Genomic DNA, 25,965 nt, shown 5'->3' on the forward strand with positions numbered 1-25,965 from the left:
TAAATATACTACGAAGTTCTTATTATCAAGATGTTAGAAAATATGGAAGAGATCAGCTGACAACAATCTCACTTTAAATACACCAATAAATGTTATGATAATTTACACCGGTGCTAACACAAAAGGTTTCAAGTAAAATCTATAAAATTTACAAAAATTCAGAAACCTTATTTTCATACCTGATTTACACAGGTAGAGGCTCAATACCTTCCATATCACTGCTATCACTACCGTCACCTTCATTGTCATTGTTTTCTAGGCAGATCATCAACTCCTGACAGTCACTGATGATGCCATGAAATGAAATGGCGTATGGCTGTTAGTGCCGGGAGTGTCTGAGGACAAGTTCGGCTCACCGGATGCTGGTCTTTTGATTTGACACCCGTAGTTGACCTGCGCGTCGTGTTGAGGATGAAATGATGATGAAGAGGACACATACACCCAGCCCCCGTGCCAGTGGAATTAAACATTTATGGTTAAAATTCCCGACCCTGCCGGGAGTCGAACCCGGGAACCTTGTGACCAAAGGCCGACATGCTAACCATTTAGCCATGTATTGCCATTGCCGAGTTAATGAATGTTGCGACATGGCTAACGTTCTTCCTCCACAAAGCTGCATCCATTCGAGCAATACTCTCCCGGAACATTCCTTCCACTTCAGTAATTGTGAAGGACTTGTTATTAGCGCATACGTAATGTTTTACTTCACCCCATACCGTACCAACTCAATGAGATTGAAGTGACAGTGGTACGGCGGCAACCTAATAACCTCGTGCCCTTGTTCCTTCGCTACCTCGTCGACTAATTTAGTCATACACATATGCTCTGGGATATTTATTTACTACAGTCATTCCACCAACAGTTCTTTATGGGCACTCAAAGTAGGGGTTTTGTCCATTATTACAGAGTGGTAAGGTGCATTGTCCATAACAATGACAGAAGGGACTTTGAGCTGTAATAATCATACACGTGTCTTCGTATTGCACCAGCCATTCCTTTCCCAGAGTGCTGTGAAACAAGTCCCTACTATCAGTCCCATTTCCGCTACTGCTTTGTTCCCCAGTCCCATTTTCCTTCTGTTCATGGAGGCGAACACCTGTCTAACAGTACGCTTTGAAAGCCCTAATGCTTGACACGTGTTTCACAACTTGATCTGCATGAACAGAGAGACGGCTATACAATCATACAAATTTTCTCTCCCTTTCGTAAAACGCATGAGTTCTCCGCACTAATTCTAATGCCACTGTGCAGCGCGAAGGATTATCACCCGCGGTTCATGACTATGTTGTCGTTTCCGTGACTTCACACTGCATTCATTAAAATAAAATTTCACGATTATCTCACAAAGAAAACAAAACTTTCATAAACGCGCGAATCACACCTGACCATGTGATAGTGGCGACAGACAAAACGGCAATACGTCAATACGGTAGTCAAGCTAGATATAGATGGCACCATATTGCCAACAACAATCAAGCGAACATAGTTCGTATTTATTTTGTGGCTCGCTTAAACCTTATAATATTTTTTAAATGCTCATATTTGTGTAAGCAAATAAAATATTATAAGCACTATACAGAATTAAATACGAATTAACAGGAATAAAATGCGTAACTGTTTCTGACATAAAAAGCAGTAGATTGGTGATTCTGAGTGACTGGCGACGTTCTTCATTTCATTTTTGTAGTGGTGCTAACATGAATTACAACTGTCAAGTGCAACCTTGTGCATGTATCTAGGTTATGTTAGCCGGACAGTCTGTAAAACTGGCACTAAAATGGTCCTAGGGAGAACATTGTACTGTTATTAACTCCTCTGATGAGGGTGACATTAGGAAGCTGCAAAGATTCATCTCCCTTCATACCCAACCCTGCAGCAAAATGGGACAAGTGTTAGACACACTGGAGAGAGGATAATGTTCCTCAGTAGAAGCGTGAGTCTGAAAGAAGACTTGATTGACAACGTAAACCTGACATCACAAAATATGCTACATTGTATTATGATGAAAAATATAAGTTCCATCCCTTGTTGGGGACAATAGTCTCAATTCTCACTATAATAAAAATTAGAATTTCTTTTTCTTTTTTCTAGGCAAACAAATTCATAAAGTTCAGCTGGCAAACTATACGTCTGTACATGTCACAGGATATATTAATATAACTTACTTCAAATATTAATTTGTATTGAATAGGTGGACCTTAATTCCGTTTATATAATTGTGTATGCTACATTGAGTACCGTATGCTGGTTGTAATAAACAGATTATGTTGGTTTGAAATTTTTCTTAGAATTGCATAAGATAGGTTAGAATTTTGGTGAGAAACTTTGCCTATAAATGTACCATTCCATTGTGATCATAACGATAGCATCAGTTCACCAGTTGGCTATGTAAGGTGCTTGCTTGCTTTCTATACTCAGGGTTCTGGATTGAAGCTTAGCATAGCGCTTAAATGCAATCGACGTGCATCTTTTTGAATTGGTCACAGTAGGCTCTGCAGTGTGATGTCTCAAACTTTTGGCTCTGATGTGCAATATGGCACTTTTATTATTACTTGTTTTTACTCTACTTCCTGCACCATTTCACTTATGTCATTAAGCAGTGAAATGCTCACCTTTCCTTTTATTTCAGTTGAATTGCTATCATTGGCAGATAACATGCCGATCTCTACAGATTTCCTTGCAATAAAACAGAAAACCTATCTAGCTGTTGAATCCTGCACTTCAACTTCTGACTGGAAATGTGAAAATATAGGGTCTTCATTTTATAACTGTGTGGCAGGACCAAGTTACTGGACTGCCCATTGTCAAGTAGCCGTTAGATCACAAACATGTTTGACACCTCCTAAACAGGTTTGCAGACACTCTAAGAAATCCAGCTGTGAGATGTTCAATATAACTTGCACCGGGCGAGTTGGCCGTGAGGTTGCATCTGGGAGATCCACTGTCGGCAGCCCTGAAGATGTCACACCTTAATTAGGGCCATAGCCACTTCCTATCCCATTGTCGCCTAAAGACCTATCTATGTTGGTAAAGCAAATTGTAAAAAAGAGAATAAACTTGTTCTCCTGTAGTTCTTCTTGCTTGGTTCGTATTTCATAAAGCTTTTCCTCATCTCCAGTGTTTGATTTCTTATTTTCAGTACCACATATTGTATTGTCTTTAAAAATTCAATTAACGTATATCGTTGAGTAGTACCACAATAGTCTCAGCACTAAAATTAAAACTTCTTCTCTATCATTTCTCTAAACTGCTCGGTAAATATTTCGAAACTAATTCTTCAAGTTCACATCCGTACAGCATTGAAACGATATTGAGAGGTGTTTCCCTCGCCAGGACAACAAACTTGTCAAGAAGAGGTATTGCATCATTAGGGTACTACACAAGATTTGTGCATTACTAATCTGTAATGAGCACAATTATGGTATGCTCACCTTTGGTCCAAGTGGTCCTCAGTTCGATTCCCAGCAGCGTCAGGCTAATTCCAGTGGCTCAGAGGGCTGGTGGGGCCTATACGGCGTTAACTCGAAACACCTGCACCGGACCTCTCTTGAGGCCACATGCCATTATTATTTTAGCACAATCAGGAAGAAAGAAATCTCATTTTATGGGCATCTACTCAGCACACCAGAAAACAGGATCATCAGGAACAGCAAGAGCAACATTAGCCTAAATTAATTACAGAAATCAAGGAAGATATGAGGAAAAATAAAACAGATAAAATCAAGAAAATCCAGACTACAACAAAGATCAACAGGCAGACAATGAAACGGGCGATATGCGAGATAATGAAGACGTATTAACTGATGAAACCTTTTTATAAAAATTACTAAAGTGGACAACGAAGGCCACAATACTGTGTGTTTCGGAATATTTACCTTCTATCCTCAGCGAGGGTTGAAACACGTACTTTTAATATAAATTAGTTGAACTTTCAAAGATAATACAATGTCTCGTATTGAAGGAGGTAGATTCTTCTCAGTAAATTACTTTTCCTTACAAATTGTTTTATGTTTCTCTGACATAGATACCAAGGAGTGCGAAGGGAGCAGCCGTGGCCATAATTCAGGTACAGCCCCAGTATTTTCCTGGTGTGAAATGGAAAACCATCTTCAGGGCTGCTCACGGTGGGATTTGAATCCACCATCTCTTGAATGGAAACTCACAGTGCCGCACGGCCAGCTAGCTCGGTCAACACTGTAGTGGTGATATGACAACCACCAAGCAAGCTTGCCATGACGGTGAACATGCTATGGAGCCAAGCTCACAGCTGCTCCCTCTCACTCCCTTGGTTAACACTGTACTGATATGACAACAACCAAGCAGACTCGCCGCACATGTTAACATGCTGTCGAGCCAAGCTCACAGCTGCTCAACCCCACTTGCTCGGTCAACACTGTAGTGGTGATATGACAACCATCAAGCAGACTTGCCGCGCATGTTAATGTGCTGTAGAGCCAAGCTCACAGCTGCTCAACCCCACTTGCTCGGTCAACACTGTAGTGATATGACAACCACGAAGCAGATTCGCAGCGCATGTTAATGTGCTGTGGAGCCAAGCTCACAGCTGCTCAAACCCACTCACTCGGTCAACTCTGTAGTGATGATATGACAACCATCAAGCAGACTTGCCATGACTGTTAACATGCTATGGAGCCAAGCTCACAGCTGCTCAACCCCACTTGCTCGGTCAACACTGTAGTGATATGACAACCACGAAGCAGATTCGCAGCGCATGTTAATGTGCTGTAGAGCCAAGCTCACAGCTGCTCAACCCCACTTGCTCGGTCAACACTGTAGTGATATGACAACCACGAAGCAGATTCGCAGCGCATGTTAATGTGCTGTAGAGCCAAGCTCACAGCTGCTCAACCCCACTTGCTCGGTCAACACTGTAGTGATATGACAACCACGAAGCAGATTCGCAGCGCATGTTAATGTGCTGTGGAGCCAAGCTCACAGCTGCTCAAACCCACTCACTCGGTCAACTCTGTAGTGATATGACAACCATCAAGCAGACTTGCCATGACTGTTAACATGCTATGGAGTCAAACTCACAGCTGCTCAACCCCACTCACTCAGTCAGCACTATAGTGATGATACGACAACCACCGAGCGACCTCACCGCGCAGCCACCATTGGTTGTCGCGACAATACTTTTTACTTCCATTTTTTCTTCCTGACGTATGCCAGGACTGCGCGGAGTACGGATGCCTCTACGGATAATTCCTGGAGAGTGCATTGCCAGTTTGTCGAAACAAAGACCACTCCTGATGTCAATCTGATCTTGAAGGACCGACGACCGACGTGTGCAGTTCAAAATCTGCAGTCTCATTCCGACCGGGTCTGGGTAGGGTCTGACACATCCCACTCTGATGAGTCTAGTGTCAGACCTAAGACGAAACGCTGGTTATTAGAGCAAACACCTGAAAAGCCGTACATCTGATCTGTTTTTGACAAGCTTTATTGGTGAAAAATATCTAATTCCCTCCATGGGAACTTAGAATTTTCCATTCGAAATGCCTTGACCCATCGTGCAACTACAACTGTCCTATACGGTAATGCATTCTCACCACATGCAATCCTCGATAACATTCTGATGCAGATTTTACCACAGGCACCCTCTATTTTAATCCGTGTATACTGATCACCTTTTGAAAACCTGCTTTATAGCAGTGAAATAACACACTTCACTCCAACACCGCATAGCAACAAGACTCGCAACTGGATGCTCATCTAATGCACACTACACATCGACAAGAGCGCCACCTGACCGCTCCCGTATCCTATTTCTGCATGCCCGATCTCCTGCGAGTGTCTGGACTATATTGCCGCTCACGTTAACTCTAGAGCGCACATCACTGCACTGTGCTGGCATCTCACCTTATGCCTACCTGCATAAAGGCCTTGTCCTCTGTAATTGATGTTTGTTCATTGCAAAGAGTCTGTGTGCACAACTGGTATGAGAAGGTGTATTCTGTATGTTGCAGGCTCTCAGAACGGAACTGTATAGAGATCGTGAACAAGCTGATAGAACTCAAACTGCTGGATGTTATTTTCACCAATGATGGCAAGGAATATATCACCCCTCAGCAGCTTACTCGAGAAATCCGAGATGAACTCTATGTGCACGGAGGTAGTGTATCCATTTTTAGTGAACCAATGTTTGACTGTATCCATGAACTGAAAAAAAATAAATGTATTTGTCCTGAGGTTCATTGCTGAGTTTAAGGACATTTTTTTTTTTTTAATGTCATGTCTTTGGTACTCCTCTCAACCACCGTCCTCATTCAGAATGGAGGCTGATTTAAAGACAAGAAATAAAAGCCTTCACTTAGATAAAATCTTTTTTTCAGAAAGGCTTGTTTGTCCATATGGGGAAGAAGCATAAAGATTGGTTAAACCAGAAAGAGAATGGGCCGATTGCAGAACGGTGTTTAGACGATGTCTACGGTTAAACAGTGCTTAAGTATGGCTGCCGCATTGCAGAGTCGTTATTTATCACTTAGACACTGTCTAAAACCGATGTTCAATCGGCAATGTTTAAACACTGCCGAGAACAGTGTTTAACCTCAAACGACAGGAGTGAATCGCAATCAGAGGGTATGTACCATCATCATCATCAGTTTTCCACTCCAGTTGCCCGGGTGTGGTTTACGAGCACTCTCCACTTCTGTCTGTCCATGTACCACTCTTCTCTTAAGATGACATCCCAGCTGACTCCTCTTGTTCCTATGTCCTCTTTCACTTTGTCCAGCCATCTCTTCCTAGGTCTTCCTACTGGTCGTTTTCTGGCCACGACTGTGTGTAGCCATTGTTTTGCTGTCCTTCTATCGTCCATTCATTTGACATGGCCAAACCATTTCAAACGGGCCCTTGTCACTTTTTCATTCAGGGATGGGTACACACCAGCTTCCTCCGTTATTCTTTCATTCCTTACCCTGTCCCTTTTTGTCTTCTGTACCATAGTTCGTAGGAACTTCATTTCTGCGGCTTGTAGTTTGCTATCCACTTGTTGGGTTGTTGTGCATGTTTCTAGGCCATATGTTGTTATGGAGGTTAAGTATGATTGGAATAGAATCTGTTTTGATCTTAAGGGAGCTTGTTCTTTCCAGAGGTGGTTCCGAACTTGATGGTAAAACTGAGCTGATTTTTTAATGTGGTTGTTAATCTCATGCTGTATTCTGTTATCACTCGAAATGATGCACGCAAGATATTTATATTGGTCCAGCTATGTACCTTCCAGCATTATTTTTACTTTCTTCTTCTGCCTGTTGACATACATAGTAACAGTTTTCGATTTATTTATTGTTAATCCGTGTTGCACCATCCTGAGGGGGTTTCTTTCTTGCATCATATTGGGCGACCCATCAATTGCTCCGGCTATTTTCCCCTCATCCAACCATCACTTCTACGGATCATTAAATGGACCAATGCATTTAATAAAAAAGAAACGATGCTAAGTGTCGGTAGCTATGCTCGCTTCTAACATTCATTGAATAAACAGTAACCGCATCATAAAATTTAAGCGATATCGCAATCTTCATTTCTCTTATCACATTTATCGATAGGATAATCCTTAAATTGCCACGCGACACCTCTCAGGAATAATTAAAATGCATCTGTGAATAGTATTATTTTTACGTGAGGTCAATTGGGAAACCGCATTTCCTTTTTAATAAATTACCATCGATACCATCCATCCGCCGGAATCAATGTCAAGTTGTCCAAATCCAATCATTCGAAGAAAATAAAATAAAATAAAATAAAATAAAATAAAATAAAATAAAATAAAATAAAATAAAATAAAAAATTTTTAAAAATTAATTCAAAATCATCTATACAATAATGATATTAGCCTATCTTCAATAATAACCTCTAAATTGGAAAATCTATAGTTTATTTCATGATTCTAGAATCATAAAAGAAAATCTGATAACATTTATTTACATCAATTATCTTCCTCCTCTCTATATGGAAAAAAATTAAATTTAATCTACTTACAATCTGATTCAACTGATCCTCTTGCAGTTATTATCCGCATCATAAAAATAGAGAATAAATTCTCTTAATCGCATAAATCGTAGGTACATATTCTATCTGTTGAAGATGTAGTTAAATATTCTCTGAAATTAATTATCTCATAATAATAATGACAATTAATTGATAAGCAGAAAAAATTAATATGGGTTAAAAAATCTAAGTCCCTAAGCCTTAGTAAACTTCATAACAAATATGCTTAATCTGAGTCCATCAGCTCTTGTTTCTTTCTAAAAAAAAAAAAGCTTATTTTCGTCGATATTAAATTGATATTCTGTCACTAATAAATGTATATCGTCCAATATTATAACGTCAGCAGTCGCAAGTAAGTTCCAAGTATATAACAGCTCAAAATGGCTATTTCAAATATATATCGATCATTAAATGAAAAATATTGGTCACTTTGACCATGTCATTTGGTTAAAATATTCAGATAACATCCTAAAATTAAATGTAGGTATCGTGTAAAGAACAATTATTATCGTAGTTCAAATAGAAATTATACCTATCATGATTTATGGTTTCACCAATGTCCAATCAAGTATCATAAAATTCGTAGGAATGTATTTGGTAACCTATTTTATTTAATTGTGGTAGAGATTCAAATTATGAAATTGCTCTATCAATTAAAAACATTCTCGATACCAAACTTCAAATAACATTCAGTACAACATTGACATATTCTGTATGAAGACAACAAGTTTCCCCTTATTTATTTCTTATTTGGATATTTAATCTGAAGACAGTTTACGGTAACCCACATACGAAATCTACGATGTATTTCATTGTATTCATGTACCACTAACCCAATATATCTCGCATTACCATTTTAATATCTTGCCGCATATGTCAAACATCACCATTGGCCAGTAATACATCGTATTTACCACCAAAATTATCCATAAGCATATCTATCTCTCCATTTACCAATATTAATGACCATAATATCTCGTCATTCATTCCCATAAATATATCTCAGCGAATAATTATTCGTAAAACCACATCAACGTGTCACTCAAATCCTAACTTCCCTACGTAAACATTTATCATTTCCAACTAGGCGGCGAATCATCTTTACATATCATTAATGTACTGCATCGGTACATTTCTGGGTTAAGTTTCATTTGTAATACACATGAACACGTTATCCTGTAAATGAAACACATGTATAAACTAAACAAGTTAATATTTACTCACATGTCATTGCGTCGTAATTGTACCAGATCTAAGTTACTCAGAAATCAACTATCTTCTTTAAAACATTACGTCTGGGATATGTCTCTTTGTATACGTTGTTTCTATCCCATAATGGTTGAAAACATCCACTTCAAATCTCTCCTTGTTCAATTATAAACATTCCTGTACTATGACATTGATTATAAACTCTGGAAGAAATACCTACTCCCATAATGAAAAATCAACTAGGATAATCTCATTGCAAAGATAATATCGACTGAGATTTCATCACGAAGAACTCCGTAACAAGCAACATACCAATGTTCACTTCTTCTTCTTCTTCTTCTTCTTTTATGACCACATAGGATCACTTTAGTCAGTCCGTCGTTCAGGTCTCTTTGAAGGGATTGTTCGGGCTTTGCGGTCCTCCCAGTACTTCTTCAGACGCTCCGATCTTCGTGCCCTTTCCTCAGTTGAAAATGTGCGTGTTGTTGGTTTGTTTTGTGTAAGGGTAAAGCGGAGATTTGTATTCTTGAGTTTTGTATTCAATTTTATCTTATTTTTGGTGTCTTCTGTTGTAAGGCCTATTTCCTTCAGATCCTCTCTTACTTCTCTGATCCATTTACATCCTGTTGTGGTATTTTTTGAGACGAGATTGTGTTGTACTAGTTGTTTCAGAAGTCTTGAGTCCTGCATCCTCATGATATGTCCAAAGAATCCCAGTCTCCTCTTACGCATAGTATCTGTAATGGGTTCTAGCTCTTTGTACACGACTTTGTTAGGTATTAACCGCCACTGTCCATCTTTCTGATATTTTTTGTTGATACAGGTTCTTCCAATCCTCCTTTCAATTTTCTGAAGTCTGTCAGTCTTTGATTGTTTATTCAGGTAAAAGAGTGTTTCTGCTGCATATGTAGCTTCCGGTTTTATAACTGTGTTGTAGTGTTTTATTTTTGAATTTATTGATAGACATTTCTTTTTGTAGATATCCCATGTTAATTTTTGTGCTTTAGCTAATCTATTTGTTCTTACTTGGATTGAGATTTTTTCATTTAAGTTATGTGTTATTACTTCTCCAAGATATTTAAACTGAGTTACTATTTTGATTTTATTACCATTTATGGTGACTTCTTTTAGCTGTGTTGGTTTTTGGGGCATAATTTCTGTTTTTTCAAATGATATTTTGAGGCCAATTTTATTTGCAATGTTTTGAAGTTCTGATATCTGGGTTTTTGCTTCTTTTATGTCCACTGCTAGTAATGCTAAATCGTCAGCAAAACCCAGGCAATTTGTTTTGATTTTTTGGCCAATCTTTATTTTGGGGGGACATTTTCTAAACCATTCCCTCATTACCATTTCTAGAGCACAGTTAAATAATAGTGGTGAGAGCCCATCTCCCTGCCGTAGTCCAGTTTTAATTTCAAATGTCTCTGATGTTTCACCCCTAAACTTCACTTTTGACTTGGTATTGGTGAGAGTCAATTTTATCATGTTTATTAATTTGGGGTGTAGTCCAAGGTGTCTTAAAATTTTAAACAGAGATTCTCTATGGATGCAATCATAAGCTTTCTTGAAATCTACAAATGTTATCACCATATCTCTGTTTCTTCTCCTGTTATAGTCCATTATCAACTTAAGACTCATGATCTGATCAGGACAGCTCCTCCAGGGTCTGAAACCTCCTTGATATTCTCCTAGTTCTTTCTCAAGTTGTAAACTTATCCTATTAAGGATGATTATTGAAAATATTTTGTACGTTATGTCTAGGAGAGAGATTCCCCTGTAGTTATTAGGGTCGGTTTTGTCCCCTTTTTTGTGCAGAGGATGAATGAGGGCTGTTGTCCAGTGTTCTGGTAGTTCTTCTTTAATCCAGATAGAGACAAGTTGTTGATGGAGGGCAACTTTTGCTGAGGTTCCTGCATATTTCCAGATTTCCGCAAAGGTCTGATCTTCTCCTGGCGCTTTGTAGTTTTTTAATTTATTCAGAGCTTGGTAGACTTCCTTTATTGTGGGGGGATTGATGTTTTCTGGTGATGTTTTTATCGGGGTGTTGGTGTCCAAATGAAGGAGTTCTGTAGGTTCCTCACAATTTAAAAGCTTGTTGAAATGTTTAGCCAGAATTTCTGCATTGTCTTTATTGTTATGGGCCAGCTTACCATCTTCAGCCTTCATCAGTAGGGTCGGGGGTTCATATTTTTGGAGCTGCTTTCTGAAGGTTTTGTAGTAGTCCCTTGATTTAGTTTTACTGAACTGTTCTTCAATTAACTGCAGAGTGTCCTTATGATGTTGTCTTTTTATTCTTCTTAAGACTTGGGTAGTTTCTTTTCTCTGTTTTACTAGCTTTTGATAGGATATTTCTGTCTTTTGGGACTGATGTAATAGCCATGCCTGATGTCTTTTCTCCACTGTTTCATCACATTCACTGTTCCACCATTGGTGTTTTTTACGTGGTTTAATTGGAGCTAGGTCTTCTGCAATTTGTTTAAGGTTGTGTACTAAGTCTTCAAGTTTGTCTGTGATTTTTATTTTTTCAGTTGCTTTCTGGTAATTTTTGTTGTTGATTAGCTGGGTAGGATCTATTTTTCTTTTAGTTTTAAGGACTTGCTTTTGTTGTCTCCTCTGGGGAGTGAGTTTAATTTTAATTTTAACTACGTAGTGATCTGAACCTGTGTCTATTCCTCGGAGGACTTTGACGTTATAGATCTCTTTGTGGTGATATTTGTCCATGCAGACGTGGTCCAGTTGCCATTCTCCTTTAGTGTAGTCAGGGTGTTTCCATGTTTTGAGTTTTTGAGGTTTCCTCTTAAAACATGTAGATTTTGAGATTAAATTATGGTTTCTACACAGGTCAACTAGTCTCTCTCCATTTTTATTTGTTTTCTTGTGTGCTGGCCATTTTCCAATGTTCACTACAAATATTTAAATACTACGTCTACGATACATTAGTCTCAAGATAATAAAATAATTCTTTGGAACTTAGCTTGCGGCTGCTGATGTTAGATGACTGGGCTAAGCTCCGATGTTGTCATCTTACGGCTGCGTAGAAAGTCCCCAACATCTGTTACGTCACCATCAGGTTGTAGTCTTAAAACCCGGGTTAGCAGGAACAGCTGGGCGGTCTACGTCGGAAAGTCGGCTCCATCTCCGATTTAGCCTCTCATGTTGTAGCCGTTAGTCATATGTGAAAGAAACATTTCCAATATGGCAATTAATATCACGTCCATATCCTTCAGAATGTTCTACAAAGAATCTAGATTATATTTTTGTTTCAGGTTATTATGTCAAAAATTCAATGTCAATTCCTTGTGACAGATTTTAACAGGTAAAATCATCAAATTAGCTTTTAATTTCTTTTTATCCAGCCAATCAACCTATAACACGTTAAATTTGACTTGGTATTTCGTAACGTCCTTCAGTCTATATTCCGACTACTGTCCTGATACTATTCAACTTCTTCTGACTTTCCGCCTCGATATTTGATCAGATATAGGCGTAATTCTAAAATTTCTTCACTGTGCAGGTTTTTGAGCTCTTATTAATTGAAATATCTCCCTTCTTCTTTCCGGGAGGATTATTTTTTTTCGTAGATAAACTTACTTCGAAGTTTTGCGTACCAAAATTTTTTTATTGTTCACACTCTTCCTCTTTTTTAACAATTTTAAAAACTTTCTATTATTTTTTTATCACGGCCGCATGGATCCTTTATAACTTAACGTCTAACTCCATGACCTAGGCATACTTAATTCGCCAAATGAACATCTTTGCCGTCACATGCATGGCCTCCTTGATTTTATGCGTCCGTATTATATATACTCTGAAATCACGGCCTATTTCACTTAATATATTCGTTTTTTTTTAGATGTATGGCTCAATTACATAATCTTTGCGATCTCATTACCGTGCATGGCAAACTTTTAACATCGTATGACATCCTTTATCCCGTTATCAGGACGATGAAAACGGTACAGTGTGTTTCAAATGTTCATTCCAGGTGTTTAGCCTCTCTTGGACTTCCTTCTCTGTATTTCCCCAAATTACTACATCATCTGCAAATGCAAATGCATTGATGTCCATATTGTTCTTCTGCTTAATTTCTTTTATGACTTCATCCATGACAGTGATAAAAAGTAAGGGTGAAAGGGTACTGCCTTGTCGCACTCCTTTAGTGGTTTGGAACCAATCAGAATTACCGTTTCCTATCTGTACGCAACTGCAGCAGGCTTCGTAAAGCATTTTAACTTTCTGTATAAGCCCTTTGGGTACATTTCTCTTTCTTAAGCATTCCTATATAGTCTTCCTTGGAACACTATCAAATGCTTTTTCAAGATCCAAAAACACCAGTGTTAAGTCTTTGCCCTTCTCCCAATGCTTTTCCCTCCATGGGAACTTAGAATTTCTATTTGGAATTGCTAGGCGGGCATTAATTCCATTGTGAAGTCTTATCTCCCGTATGCAGTTATCAGACTGTGCCTAATATAAGGCTTCTGATAAGTTCACCTGCATACACCCCAGCATCAGTGGGTAGGGTCTGACATCCCACTCTGAAGAGTCTAGTGTCAGACCTAAGACGAAATGCTGGTTAATAGAGCAAACGCCTGAAAAGCCATACATCTAATTTTTGATCTGATTTTCTAACAGCATTCTAAGTGCAAATATGAGATCGGTAGTTGGTCAGTGTTCTCTGAATCCATATTGTTCTTCGTGTAGTTGTGGTTCTATTATTTTCCTTAGCCTTTTTTCAAGTATTTTCTCAAATATTTTCAAACCATGAGACAATAAAGTGATCCCTCTATAATTGCTACATTTCTTCCGGCTTCCTTTTTTGAAGAGAGGTATTATTCCCTTTTACCAATCATCTGGGACTTTCTTATCCTTCCATATTGCATTAATTACTCTATGAAGCCACTGTATTCCTATTGCACCTGTTGCTTTGATCATATCTGCACTGACTTCATCAAATCCTGTTGATCTTTCTTTGAGCATACTTCTCTACTTCCTTCCATGTTGGCGGGCTCTCTTGTTCAGGCTCATCATTGCAGCTTAAACTGATCTGCGTGGTTACATCATTGGAGTCTTTCCCAGTACTGTTGTATAAATGATCAAAATAGGATTTCATGATCTTCCTTATTTCTGTCTCTTCCCTAACTATGTTACCATCTGGTTCCTCTATTGCTGTTATGTATTCATTGTCCCTTCTTATATTTCGTATTGTTCGGTAAAGTAGTTTAGAATTAGCTTTGCTGTCATGCTCTAGTTCATCTGTGAAATCAGTCCAAGCTTTCTGTTTTTCTTCGGCCACAATTTTCTTTACTCGTAGCTTCTGATCTTTGTATTTCTGCTGCAGTTCGTTTACTCTAGATTCATTCCTTTGACTTCCTTTGTGCATTTCTTTGTCTCTGGCTTTCCTGGTTTCATTTTTCACTTTCACAGCAATCTTCACCCGATCGTTCCACCAAGGAGTTTCTTTTGCCTTCATTTTGCTATTAGTTTTACCACAAACTTCTACTGCAGCTACGGCAATGCTTTCTTTGAATCTAGTCCACTCGATATTGCCTTCTTGTAATGCATCTGGTGGTAATTTATTGGTCACTTTTTTTGTGTATTCAACTTGTTTCTCTGCCTTCTTTAGCTCCCATGTCTTGATTTTTGGTTTCCTGTATTTCTGAGGTCTATAAATTTCAATGTGCTTTATTGTTGCGAGGAGAAGTCTGTGGTCGTTGTCCAGGCTTTCACTTGGTATAACTCTGACATCACATATGGTCTTTCCTGATTCGTTGTCTGATATAAAATAATCTATCAGACTTTTAATATCTCCATCCCAACTGTATCTTGTTAGTTTGACTTAGCTGCTTCTGAAACAAACTGTTGTTTATTCTCAAGCCATTCCTTACATATAGATCTAGAAGACTTTCTCCTTCTGGGTTCCTGTCTCCATAACCATGTGGACCTAGTACATTTTCATATCCAAGCCTGTTTGATCCAACTTGAGCATTTAGATCTCCCATTACTATGATATTTTCCTCTCTTTCTATAGCTTCTTCTAAATCAGTTCGGAATTGTTCTTTTCCCTCTTCGTTACAGCCAGTCTGTGGGGCATATACCTGGACTACTGTCAGCACACTCTTGTTAAGAGAGATGTTCAACTTAATAATTCTTTCGATAACATATATTACGTCACTGATGACATCAATGTCCTCTCTTAATATAAAACCTACACCATTTTTGGCTTCTGTTTTATTTCCATTCCAATGTAGTTTGTATCCTTTTCTTAGCTTTCTTGTTCCTCTTCCTTTCCACTTTGCCTCACTCAGGCCAAGAATACAGAGGTTCCTCCTTTCCATCATATCTATCAGCTCCTCGCTTCTGCCAGTCAGGGTCAGGATATTTAATGTTCCAATTCTGTGTTTAGGACTCTTTTTTTGGGCTTCTTCTCAGAACATCGTACTTGAACATCAGCCTTACGGTCACCATATGTTGCAGATGTTTGAGAAGATGTGTCTATCCGGTATATTTGCGTTCCGAGGCTCGTTTTATAGTTGAAAGCAATCGATATAACCCTTCAGTTGACTTGCTAAGCCTAACATTGCTGGGGATTTTCTGTCAGGGGTATTCTTCCTTAGCTTTTGGCAGTCCCGTACCTCACTGCAAGGCAGCAGCTGATGAATTTGTGTCATTTCCTACACAAGGGTCTCATTGAACCTTCTAGGGGAAAACTCCTCCACCTGTAGCTGTTGGTCTTCCCCTAGTTTGTCGGGTTTGGCGTCGGCCGCTCAACTCTCGACCGTAGCAGGATCACTCCTGACCTGATGATCAGGTATGTACCATGAAACATGTAATTTGTAATTATCATGGTGAGACGATTCCTGGAAGAAAGGTCAGTCCGATAGCCTCTCTGTGGGTTGCCCACTGCAAAATCGCAGCAGTTCATTTGAAATGTGTGGGGAGGTAGAGCTTAAAATAACATTTTGCTTTTCAAGAATGTTGTTTCTTGAGACTGGCAAAGGGACAGTCCAGTAACTGTCAGCTTGAATACAATTCTTGGCAAGCAATATATTTTATTGTATATGTGGTAATAATTCCCATGGAATTATAGTTCACTTCAACCACATACATGTCAGAATTACTTGTCCCAATCACCAGAGGGCTGTTGCATACATCAACCGGGAGGGATTCACTTATATTTACTGCCAAGTAAGCACAGATAATAGTGAAAACTAAAAAGTGATGGTGGTGATTACTGTTTAAAGAGGAGGACTGGGAAAGAAGAGCCGTGGCCATAATAACAGCCCGAGTATTTGCCTGTTGTAAAAATAGAGCAACTACAGAAAGCAATCTTCAGGTCTGCCAATGATGCATTTCAAACCTACGATAGGATATCACTTGTTGGCATGTCCCTCCAAGTTACTGCTTGTCTGTCTGATGTTGTCTAAAGTTGCATATTTAACAACTTGTAGCTACATTGTTCGTCGAATCTCGTCCCTTTTAACTACGCTCCATTTTAATTCAAAACTCTGGTCATTGATGTCAACAAATACAAACTCGAGCAACATCACCAGTGTCATATGACAACAAAAGTTCCAACTTCGTAAAGACTAAAGTTTAACCTGTCACATGTTACAGTCAACAAGATGATGAAATCTTAGAATTTTATAGACTCTTATCCTCAAAGGATAACAACAAACTTTTAGCCCGATCTCATGTTTTAAACTTTAAATATCTATGACCTAATCATAAGTTCTTAAGATTGAATCACAAGATTTTAAACATACCATATGTTTGTAAATATTTGAGAGCAAACTTATTCTACCATAATTTTAAATGAATGTATTTTCATCAACTTTTCCACTATTAAGTTCCAGTTAATAAGGCGCGCTACCAATAATTCTGCCTTCTATGATATTAGTAAAATAAGTTTAAGATTGTAAAATGTACAAATAGTTTTTAAGTCATTAGTTGTAAACATAAACCAACCTTTGAGATTCTAGATTGGCTGATGAAGTGAAACATGTCCTGCTTATAACTTTATATTAATGGTGAAACTCTAAATGTTAGAACATTTTAATGTATCGAATAGGTGGTTTATAATAAAACATTGTTTATTGTATACACACACCATAAGAACGCTACACTTCCCCGTGCTGTGGCGTGTCCCTTTAGTGTCGATAATATTATGAGATTTAATTTCCACTGAAAGCGATACTCTTATCTGTGGGCAAGTCATGCTCATGCTTAGCCATATTTGAGTAATGTGTATAGGAAGACAAACAGCTGACTGGCGTTCGGTGTGCGCACCGACAGATTTCATTGGTTGCAACAAGCAAAGAGTGCATGAAAGATACTTCAATGTCAGTTTTCAACCAATATTGAAACTTTAAACGATGTCTAGTTAAACACCGGCTGAACATTGTTTATGCAGTTGAAGATCGTGCTCGATTTAGATATTGTTTAGGTAGAGGTTGTCTAAGGCTTAAAACTAGTCATCGTTTCTGCAATCGGCCCAATAAGTACTATGCCCCGACGGAACTCCACGGGAATATTATCTTCGTAAGGGAGAAAGGACTCTGAGACAGAAAGTGAAGATGTACAGCATGAACAAAATGAGAAGACTGCGAACAGGCATACACGAAAAACCCAATGCCCTCACTGTGGTGGATATTTTCAAGGAGCAAGAAGTATAAAGATTCACATTAGTCGCTGTCATCCACAAATAAATTGAACTACCTTGTTAACCAACTTTACTCAATGCGTATCTCAGTCAGAAGATTATATTATTCCCATTGAGCATCAATATCCTGTTCAAGAGGAGTCTACTTTCCAGTCAGAATTAAAGGAATTGAAGAACAAATTCACTTAGTTCTCCAGTGAAAACGATTCTGAGTTCGACACACACGTGTGGGAGTTGTCAGAATTTCGGAGTAACTCTGTCTCTTACCTGGTCAAAAACATCCTGCTACAAAATGTTACAAAGCCAGGAGAAAACAATGTCTCGGACGTAGAGGTAAAACATACAGCAAGTCTTTGAATCCAGAACGTGCGACCAAAAGAGAACACCGAGAAATAAAATGTAAACTTGACTATCAGCTCACTCAGTTTCAGTTCTACAATCAGCGAAGGAAAGCCGTGTGTATGGTACTGAATCTTGCAACGTCAGTATTTCCAAAATATTTGCTACTTACTCAAATTTATTTTCCATTGAAAATTCCAGTATAAGGCATGATTACTGCTCCAAAATCAATGACGTAGACCATGTAGAGCTAGATGGATCGTACAGTCCCAGAATCGCAAAGAATAAATTTTCATAGCAACACGTCGAATTGCAGTAGATACCGCTCCTGGTCCCAACCGTCTCCTAGTACAAGTCATCTGGGACGACACGGTATGCAAAATCATAGCAATCATTGCGACTCGGTTACTTTCAACAGGCAAAATACCTCAGTGTCTAAAGCGAGCTAGAATCGTGTTGATACATGAGAAAGGCGATACTGAATTGTCTGTCAAACTGGAGACAAGGAACAAACTGTTCAGTAATTAGATGTATTATCGGAAGAGTATTAGATTTGCGCTCCTTTGTAACTTTCAGTGAACACCAAAGAGGCTCTAATGACCAGCCAGCATGCCTTATAAATCCTTTCCATTCTCAGAGGGGCAAGGACGGATAAGCAAGATGTTACCGTGATTTTTTTTTTTTTTTTTTAGACGTATCAAAAGCCTTCGACAACATGGACATCAGCACCTCAATCTAACACTAGCTGCTAAGCCACTTCCATCTAAATTGAAGGAACTAATCATCAATCTACAGACTGACAGTACAACACAGATCGAAACTACTAAGGGTAAAACAAAGCCAATTCGCTTGTTAAGAGGGCTTATGCAGGGATCACCATTACCGCCAGCTTTGTATAACCTGGCGACAGATTTCTTTTTTGATGCAATTACAGAAGGAAATCTATTACAAGAATATGGCAAATCAGTATCTGCAGAATTGCCCGCTGTTAGTATTATGGGTTTCGCCAATGACACAATCATTATTCAGATCAAAATTAGATGGATGGCTTTTCCGGTGTTTGCTCTATTAACCAGCGTTTCGTCTTAGGTCTGACACTAGACTCTTCAGAGTGGGATGTGTCAGACCCTACCCACTGACGCTGGGGTGTATGCAGGTGAACTTATCAGAAGCTTATTTATGAAGCACAGTCTGATAACTGCATACGGGAGATAAAACTCCACAATGGAATTAATGCCCGCCTAGCAATTCCAAATGGAAATTCTAAGTTCCCATGGAGGGAATTAGATTCTTTTCCACCAATAGAGCATATCAAAAATCAGATCAAAATTAGATTAATTTTGATCTGATTTTTGATATGCTCTATTGGTGGAAAAGAATCTAATTCCCTCCATGGGAACTTAGAATTTCCATTTGGAATTGCTAGGCGGGCATTAATTCCATTGTGGAGTTTTATCTCCCGTATGCAGTTATCAGACTGTGCTTCATAAATAAGCTTCTGATAAGTTCACCTGCATACACCCCAGCGTCAGTGGGTAGGGTCTGACACATCCCACTCTGAAGAGTCTAGTGTCAGACCTAAGACGAAACGCTGGTTAATAGAGCAAACGCCGGAAAAGCCATCCATCTAATTTTGATCTGATTTTTGATATGCTCTATTGGTGGAAAAGAATCTAATTCCCTCCATGGGAACTTAGAATTTACAATCATTATTGTCAAAAATAAGGAAGCAGCTCTTGAGTTGACACGCATTGCTATCACGTTCCAGGAGATCGGTTTGCAGATAAATGCCAACAAATGTGTGGTCATATGTTGAGGAGGGGAAGCTCATAGATGGAATCCTCGATATTCACGAAAATGTTAAAATCAGTACTATTAAAGAAAGAGAAGAAATTCAATATCTTGGTGTCACTTTTAGCAAAACACTTACCTTTGATGCAACCTCTTTTTTAAAAATCTTGCACAGGAAGTTAGATATGCTTATAACGTCACCTTTGTTAAAGGCAGACCAAAAGTTCATTGTTTTGAACTAAGCAGTCAGCTCTATTCTTGTGTATGCTTTTCAGATAAGTGGTTAGCTTCCTGGAAAGCGCTGACGAAAGAGCTCCCTAAAGGATACACCCGATAGTGCTCTGTATTCTGATTTAAGCTTCGTACGGCCTCAGACTTTTCAAAGCAACCTGGGAAGTACATCTGCAACAAATAAGCCCATGCAGCGCTCTTCGCCGAGCCAGCAATAGCTACGTTTTAAAGATGCATGATCTGACGTCCGAAACAATGCATTGTTTACAGGGCCTCAACATCACAGATATTAACAGATTGTCCAATAAAGGCAGTAACTGTTCAAAGCCACGAAAAATCCACTGAGAACTAACAAGTCGTGAAATTACAATTTAGTGCTCGTTGCCTCAGAAGGGGATCGGGTGTGGAGCTCTATAAAGAGTACACTCCGGCCAACAATTGGATTAGGCATCACCAAGGACTTTCTTGTAGTGAATGGCAAGAGGCAATCAAGATGACATCGAATGTTTCTGCAGTACAAACTATTCCGGACAGAACTCAGGACGGAAACCTCTGTAGCAAAAGCGTCGGAGAGAAAGAAACACTGTGTCACCTTCTTGGTTCTTGCCTCTACGGCAAAGTACTTAGAAACTCGGGTCACCACAATGTAAGGTCACTGATTGCAGAAGAACTCCGCAGTAAAAACTTCCGTGTACAGTAGGACCTCGATTCTCCGTTTTTGGAGGAACCACGGGAAAAAAAAACCGTACAATACGGGAAAGCGGAAAATCCGGGAAAGAATGAACCATCAACAATTTGACTAAACATCAAAAAAATGAAATATGTATAATTATAATCTTACAGACACACCTAAACCAAACCAAACTACAGCCCCAATGGGCCTTCCGCCTACCAAGCGACCGCTGCTCGGTCTGAAGGTCTGCAGATTATGACGTGACGCATGGTCAGTGTAACGAATCCTCTCGGTCGTTATTTCTGGCTCTCTAAACTAGTGTCGCTACCTCACCATTCGATAGCTCCTCGATTAAAGGTAATCGTAGAATGAGTGAACCTGGAACCGGCCCTCATATCGCGGTAAAAATGCCTGACCTGGTCGGGAATCGAACCCGGGCCCTCCGGGTAAGAGGCAGGCAAGTTAGACTGCAGGCCCAGCTTAAAACATTAATTACCGGTACGCGATCTAAATCTCGAAACTTTACATTCAGTTTCACAGGGGAAACTTTGTCAGTATCCTGTGTAAATTTCTTTCAGTTCAGCAACTTTGATCAAACTCTTCTAAAAATCTAATACTGGTAGCACCAAACCAAACAACTATCGACCACAAGTAGTTTTTATAATTCTCCAATCTATTAAAATAAAGCACACTAGATACAATAGCACCCAACATGATGGCGAAATCCCTTATTTTAATCTTCCATTGTTATTTGGTCACCGATGTACTGTTCGTAGTCAGTTTATGGAAATCGTGTAGCACATAAATTAGGCCTACATCGACTTTTAAAGGTTATGCTAAACTCGAGAATATGGTTTCGAATGTAAGTATTGATTCTCAAAAGTTCTAGAATGCATTATATTCAATTCTGCCCGTCACTAATTACGATCAAATTGGGAAGAGAAAAAATATCATAAAAACTTCATAAATTACGGTTATTTGTGACCTTGTGTTCAGCTGAAAAGCGTGCTCGCTGTACGAGTCAGTACGAGTGCAAAATCATACAAACTTTTAAAGTGTACCATGCACAAATGAAGCAGCTGCAATTTGTATAACATTTTCACACATAAACGTGAAATTCCCTGTCTTATGTTAGGACCAAGACAGTAATAGGCAATCCCAAAACCTCCCATGGCTTTATGTATGTAAGGTGCAACACCTGTTCAGATCTCCCTTTACACGTCATTCTCTGGTTGCTCCTCCCCTCACTAACTTCTCCCCTGCTGTTCCACGCCTTTCTCAATCTCTCAGTTGGACTCCACTGGGAAAGTTTGTTCACATTGCGTGCAAGGTGAGTACTCGTTAAGTTCTTTCTTCACCATTCCCATTTTAACACAGTATATCTCTCTGCATCTGCAGAACTGTTCCGAATTTCAATGGATAAAGCCCGAATAGCCATGTTGATCGCCAACGTCCGAGGCGGACAGGCACGCTAAGAAGAAGAAGATCTCTCGTTAATTCTTACTTTTTCTTCATCAGGTTCTGATTGGGTTAAATTGGGAGTATTCCTCATACCACAGCAAGATTCATTATATTACAAGAATGTCGAACAATCCTATCAATATTTAACTTCTGTTTTGGATTTATTGGACATTATGCAAGAAGGATTCCCTCTGCACCTATGTTGAACTTTGTATCTCCACCTGAAGACACATTCACAGTTCTAGAAGCTCAATAGAAGCATTTGGATTTTGCTTTAATACCAGCATATTACATTTTTAACTGTGCAATTTTAGAATGTTCACCAACAGAGCTTATTTTATTCATTTTGCAATAATTGTATGATAAATATTCTTATAGTTTAATTGTATGTGACATAAATTTGTCACAGGTGAACATGTAGTGGAAGTGGAAAGTGTTTTTTGAAGACTTTATTTGTAAAGTATGATATAATGTTTTATTTGTAATGACCTAACCTGTACTGTGTAATATTTGTAACATATGTATTTGTAAATAGTAGTATTCAGTTCTATATTTACTGGAAGTATCCAGAAACTTTTGTTACATCAATGTTTGAACAGGGGGTGTTGCCTTTTGTTGGTTGTGTGTTCTAGAAGGCATTTTCTAACTGTTCTGGAAATGGAAGGTTCGCGATCGCGTATTCGAGAATGTAGTTAAGTTCGTGGCTGAAGTTGGAGTTGTGATTGGTGAACCTAGGAGGGGATGGGCGGACTCATGCATTCTGATTGGCTACTCCAAGGCCAGGGTTTTCCTATATATAGTGAGCGAATCTGCATTCGTGATAATTCGGTCTGTTTTGTCTGTCTTGGTCTGTCTGAACTTTTACGTCGTGTGCGACGCTTCGCTACCGGGATGGGCCACCTTCAGGTAAGCACTCTTGGATTTCGTTCTGGCTAAAATGCCTCGTCATGTTCGGTTGCTATTTCGTATAGCAGTCTGCCCTAGCCTAACCTAGATTCGCCAAATTAATTATTTAAGACGCCTTAGCTTTTCAGCTGGGCTTGCCTGTTTGTTTTGGAGGCATTCCCATTTCTTATTTCACTTAATATGTAGATTGTAATTTAATATATTTACCTTGGGGTTTGCCTCTGGTAGTTCAGTGTCAATTGATGTACGCTAGAGTTTGGGAGAGTACGTTCACTTCACTGTAAATTGTAATTGCTTTTTACGTTGCTTTTAACCTACTAAATTGCATTTACAACTGGATTTGTAACTAGATGTATAGTCGGTTTGGAATTTTGTAACTTGTACATAGATATTATCAAAGAACCTCTAAGTTAGGTGTATCACGGAGCTTATAGTTCGTAAGTTGCAAGTTTTGTGGATTTGGTTTTGGAATGTATTTTGTAAAATTTCATTTGTAAATAATATTTTTCAAATTTAAGGATCACGGCGAATTATTTCGGAGTCTGCAAACTAAGCCATGCCCATGCCCTCGGTAAAGCCCTAGCTCCTTCCACCTTCCTGGATCATTATCCACTAGTTGGCCCTACTGTTTTACGTATGTTGTCGGCGGAGACCCGTGTAGTCCAGCTGATGTTTCGCTGAGTGTGTACTGGTTTCTGATATTGTGTAGTTGCTCTTATCTTCCTCCTTTACTGTTTTTGTGCTTTGTTTTGTGTAACCACTGTAGTAAAGGTTACAAAATTCAAAATTTTATTTGTTACTGATAAGCATAACAATATCACATCTATAACAGTTCATTGGTTCACCATTTTATATGTACATCATTCCATCACATATTCAGTTCATTCTTTTATATTTCATTCTACTGTGTATTTCTGCTTTAGGATGTTGGCATATCCATATGCATATTGGCTAGGCTGATGATGACCCACACAGGATCAAAACTAGTACCTCGTAATATATTGTAATGTTCTTATAAAACATCGCAATTACTGTAAATGTATTGAGTAGATAAATTAAACCTTTGTATTTTATTTTATGTGTGACATAATTGTATACGATAATATTAAAATACTATATTTGTGTTACTGGTACTTAAGGAGCGTTTCGACTTCTGCTTCAAAACCCAGTGACTATACAGTGCCCTGAGGGAAGTGCCAAAACCCTGTTCAATAAGACAATCGAAAAAAGTAAAAAAAGAAATAAATAAACTTGTAACGCTGGACATAATGTAGACGTTTTGCAAGTACAAACATTTGACAAAACTCGTTCCATCATGAATTTTAAATGAAGAATCAACCAACGCAGCCTCTACACTTATTCATCTCAACAACTTAGACTCTAACATTAAATTCACCCTCGAATCTGAACACAACCAAACTCTTAATTTTCTAGACTTAACTATCCTTCTTCTTTATCTTACAAAATATTCAGAAAACCAACCCAAACAGCAACCATAATATGACAAGATTCTTCGCACCCTCGAGCACATAAACGTGCTACTTAAAACAGCTTAATTTTTTGTGCCTTCAACACCCCTATGTCTAAAAAAGATTTAAATAATGAATTGAACACCATCCGTAACATCGCTAAATTCAATGGCTTTAACAACTCCTTCATAAACCGCATCATCAACAAATTAAAACACCTTCCTAAAACCACTTTATCTAAAGACATAACAAAACCAACTGCATTTTCCACTTTCACTCAAGATGCTTATAAAATAACTAATATTTTTAAAAAACACAACATGAAAATTTCTTTTAGAACTAACAATAGAAATTTGTATATTTTACACAACTCTAAATCACTAAATAAATCTAATGCTTTTTCTAAATCTGGAGTGTACAGATTCAAATGTAACAACTGCAACTCCTCCTACATCGGACAAACTGGCCGCAACTTCAATATCAGATACTCCGAACATATCAACGCCATTAAATACAATTGATTCTCCGCCATAGGACAACACATACAAGACTCCAACCATAGTTTCACCAATATTGAAAAAGACATGAAAATACTTAAAATCATAAACAAAGGCCCCCTCTTAAACACTACTGAAAATTGCTTTATTCACCTTGATCAATACTTCAACCCTAATTTCAATTTAAACAACATTTCTGAAAAACCCAATATCCTTTTCGACTTCCTAATTCTTCTTCTCAAATATTCTAAATTTCAAAACCCCAATTCTATTTTCCATGCCTTACAAAGTTCCTACCCACATTTTCTACCTCCAATAACCCACCCTAAACTTCCCCTCCTTCATCTATCTCCCTATCTTATCCTTCCTCATCACCATTTAATTTCAATTTCTTTTATTATCTTATTCCACTATTCCTCTTCCTCTATTAATTTATTCTATCTTTTCTTAAAAAAAAAAATTCACCTTCATTTCGGTTCTTCTCATTCATACTCGACTCCTGCCTTGCGCCGATTTCGACTACTCCAATCAAAACTTGAATTTTTTACGTTTTAAAAAATTGCGCACTGTGCATATACTGCATCTTTCGTTTATTAATGTTCCCGCGGTGACTTCCTCTATTACGCCGCGTTGGAGCATTAACTGAATATACACCTGCTTAAATATTGCTCCGGCTACAAAATTCAAAGCATCGGGTCGTAAATCATACCTAGACTCTGA

The 25,965-nt window shown here is 38.5% G+C and overlaps 1 protein-coding gene across 1 annotated transcript in view; it reads left to right on the plus strand.

The window, feature by feature from the left end:
* Ufl1 (UFM1 specific ligase 1) overlaps window positions 1-25,965 on the plus strand; it is a 392,500-nt gene that overhangs the window by 5,390 nt on the left and 361,145 nt on the right. The window contains exon 2 of the mRNA XM_067143679.2: window positions 5,988-6,133. Coding sequence (XP_066999780.1) covers window positions 5,988-6,133 — 146 coding nt within the window. The remainder of the gene's footprint in view (window positions 1-5,987; window positions 6,134-25,965) is intronic.

The sequence above is a fragment of the Anabrus simplex genome, chromosome 3 (genome assembly GCF_040414725.1).
Source record: "Anabrus simplex isolate iqAnaSimp1 chromosome 3, ASM4041472v1, whole genome shotgun sequence".
Classification (NCBI taxonomy): Eukaryota; Metazoa; Arthropoda; class Insecta; order Orthoptera; family Tettigoniidae; genus Anabrus; species Anabrus simplex.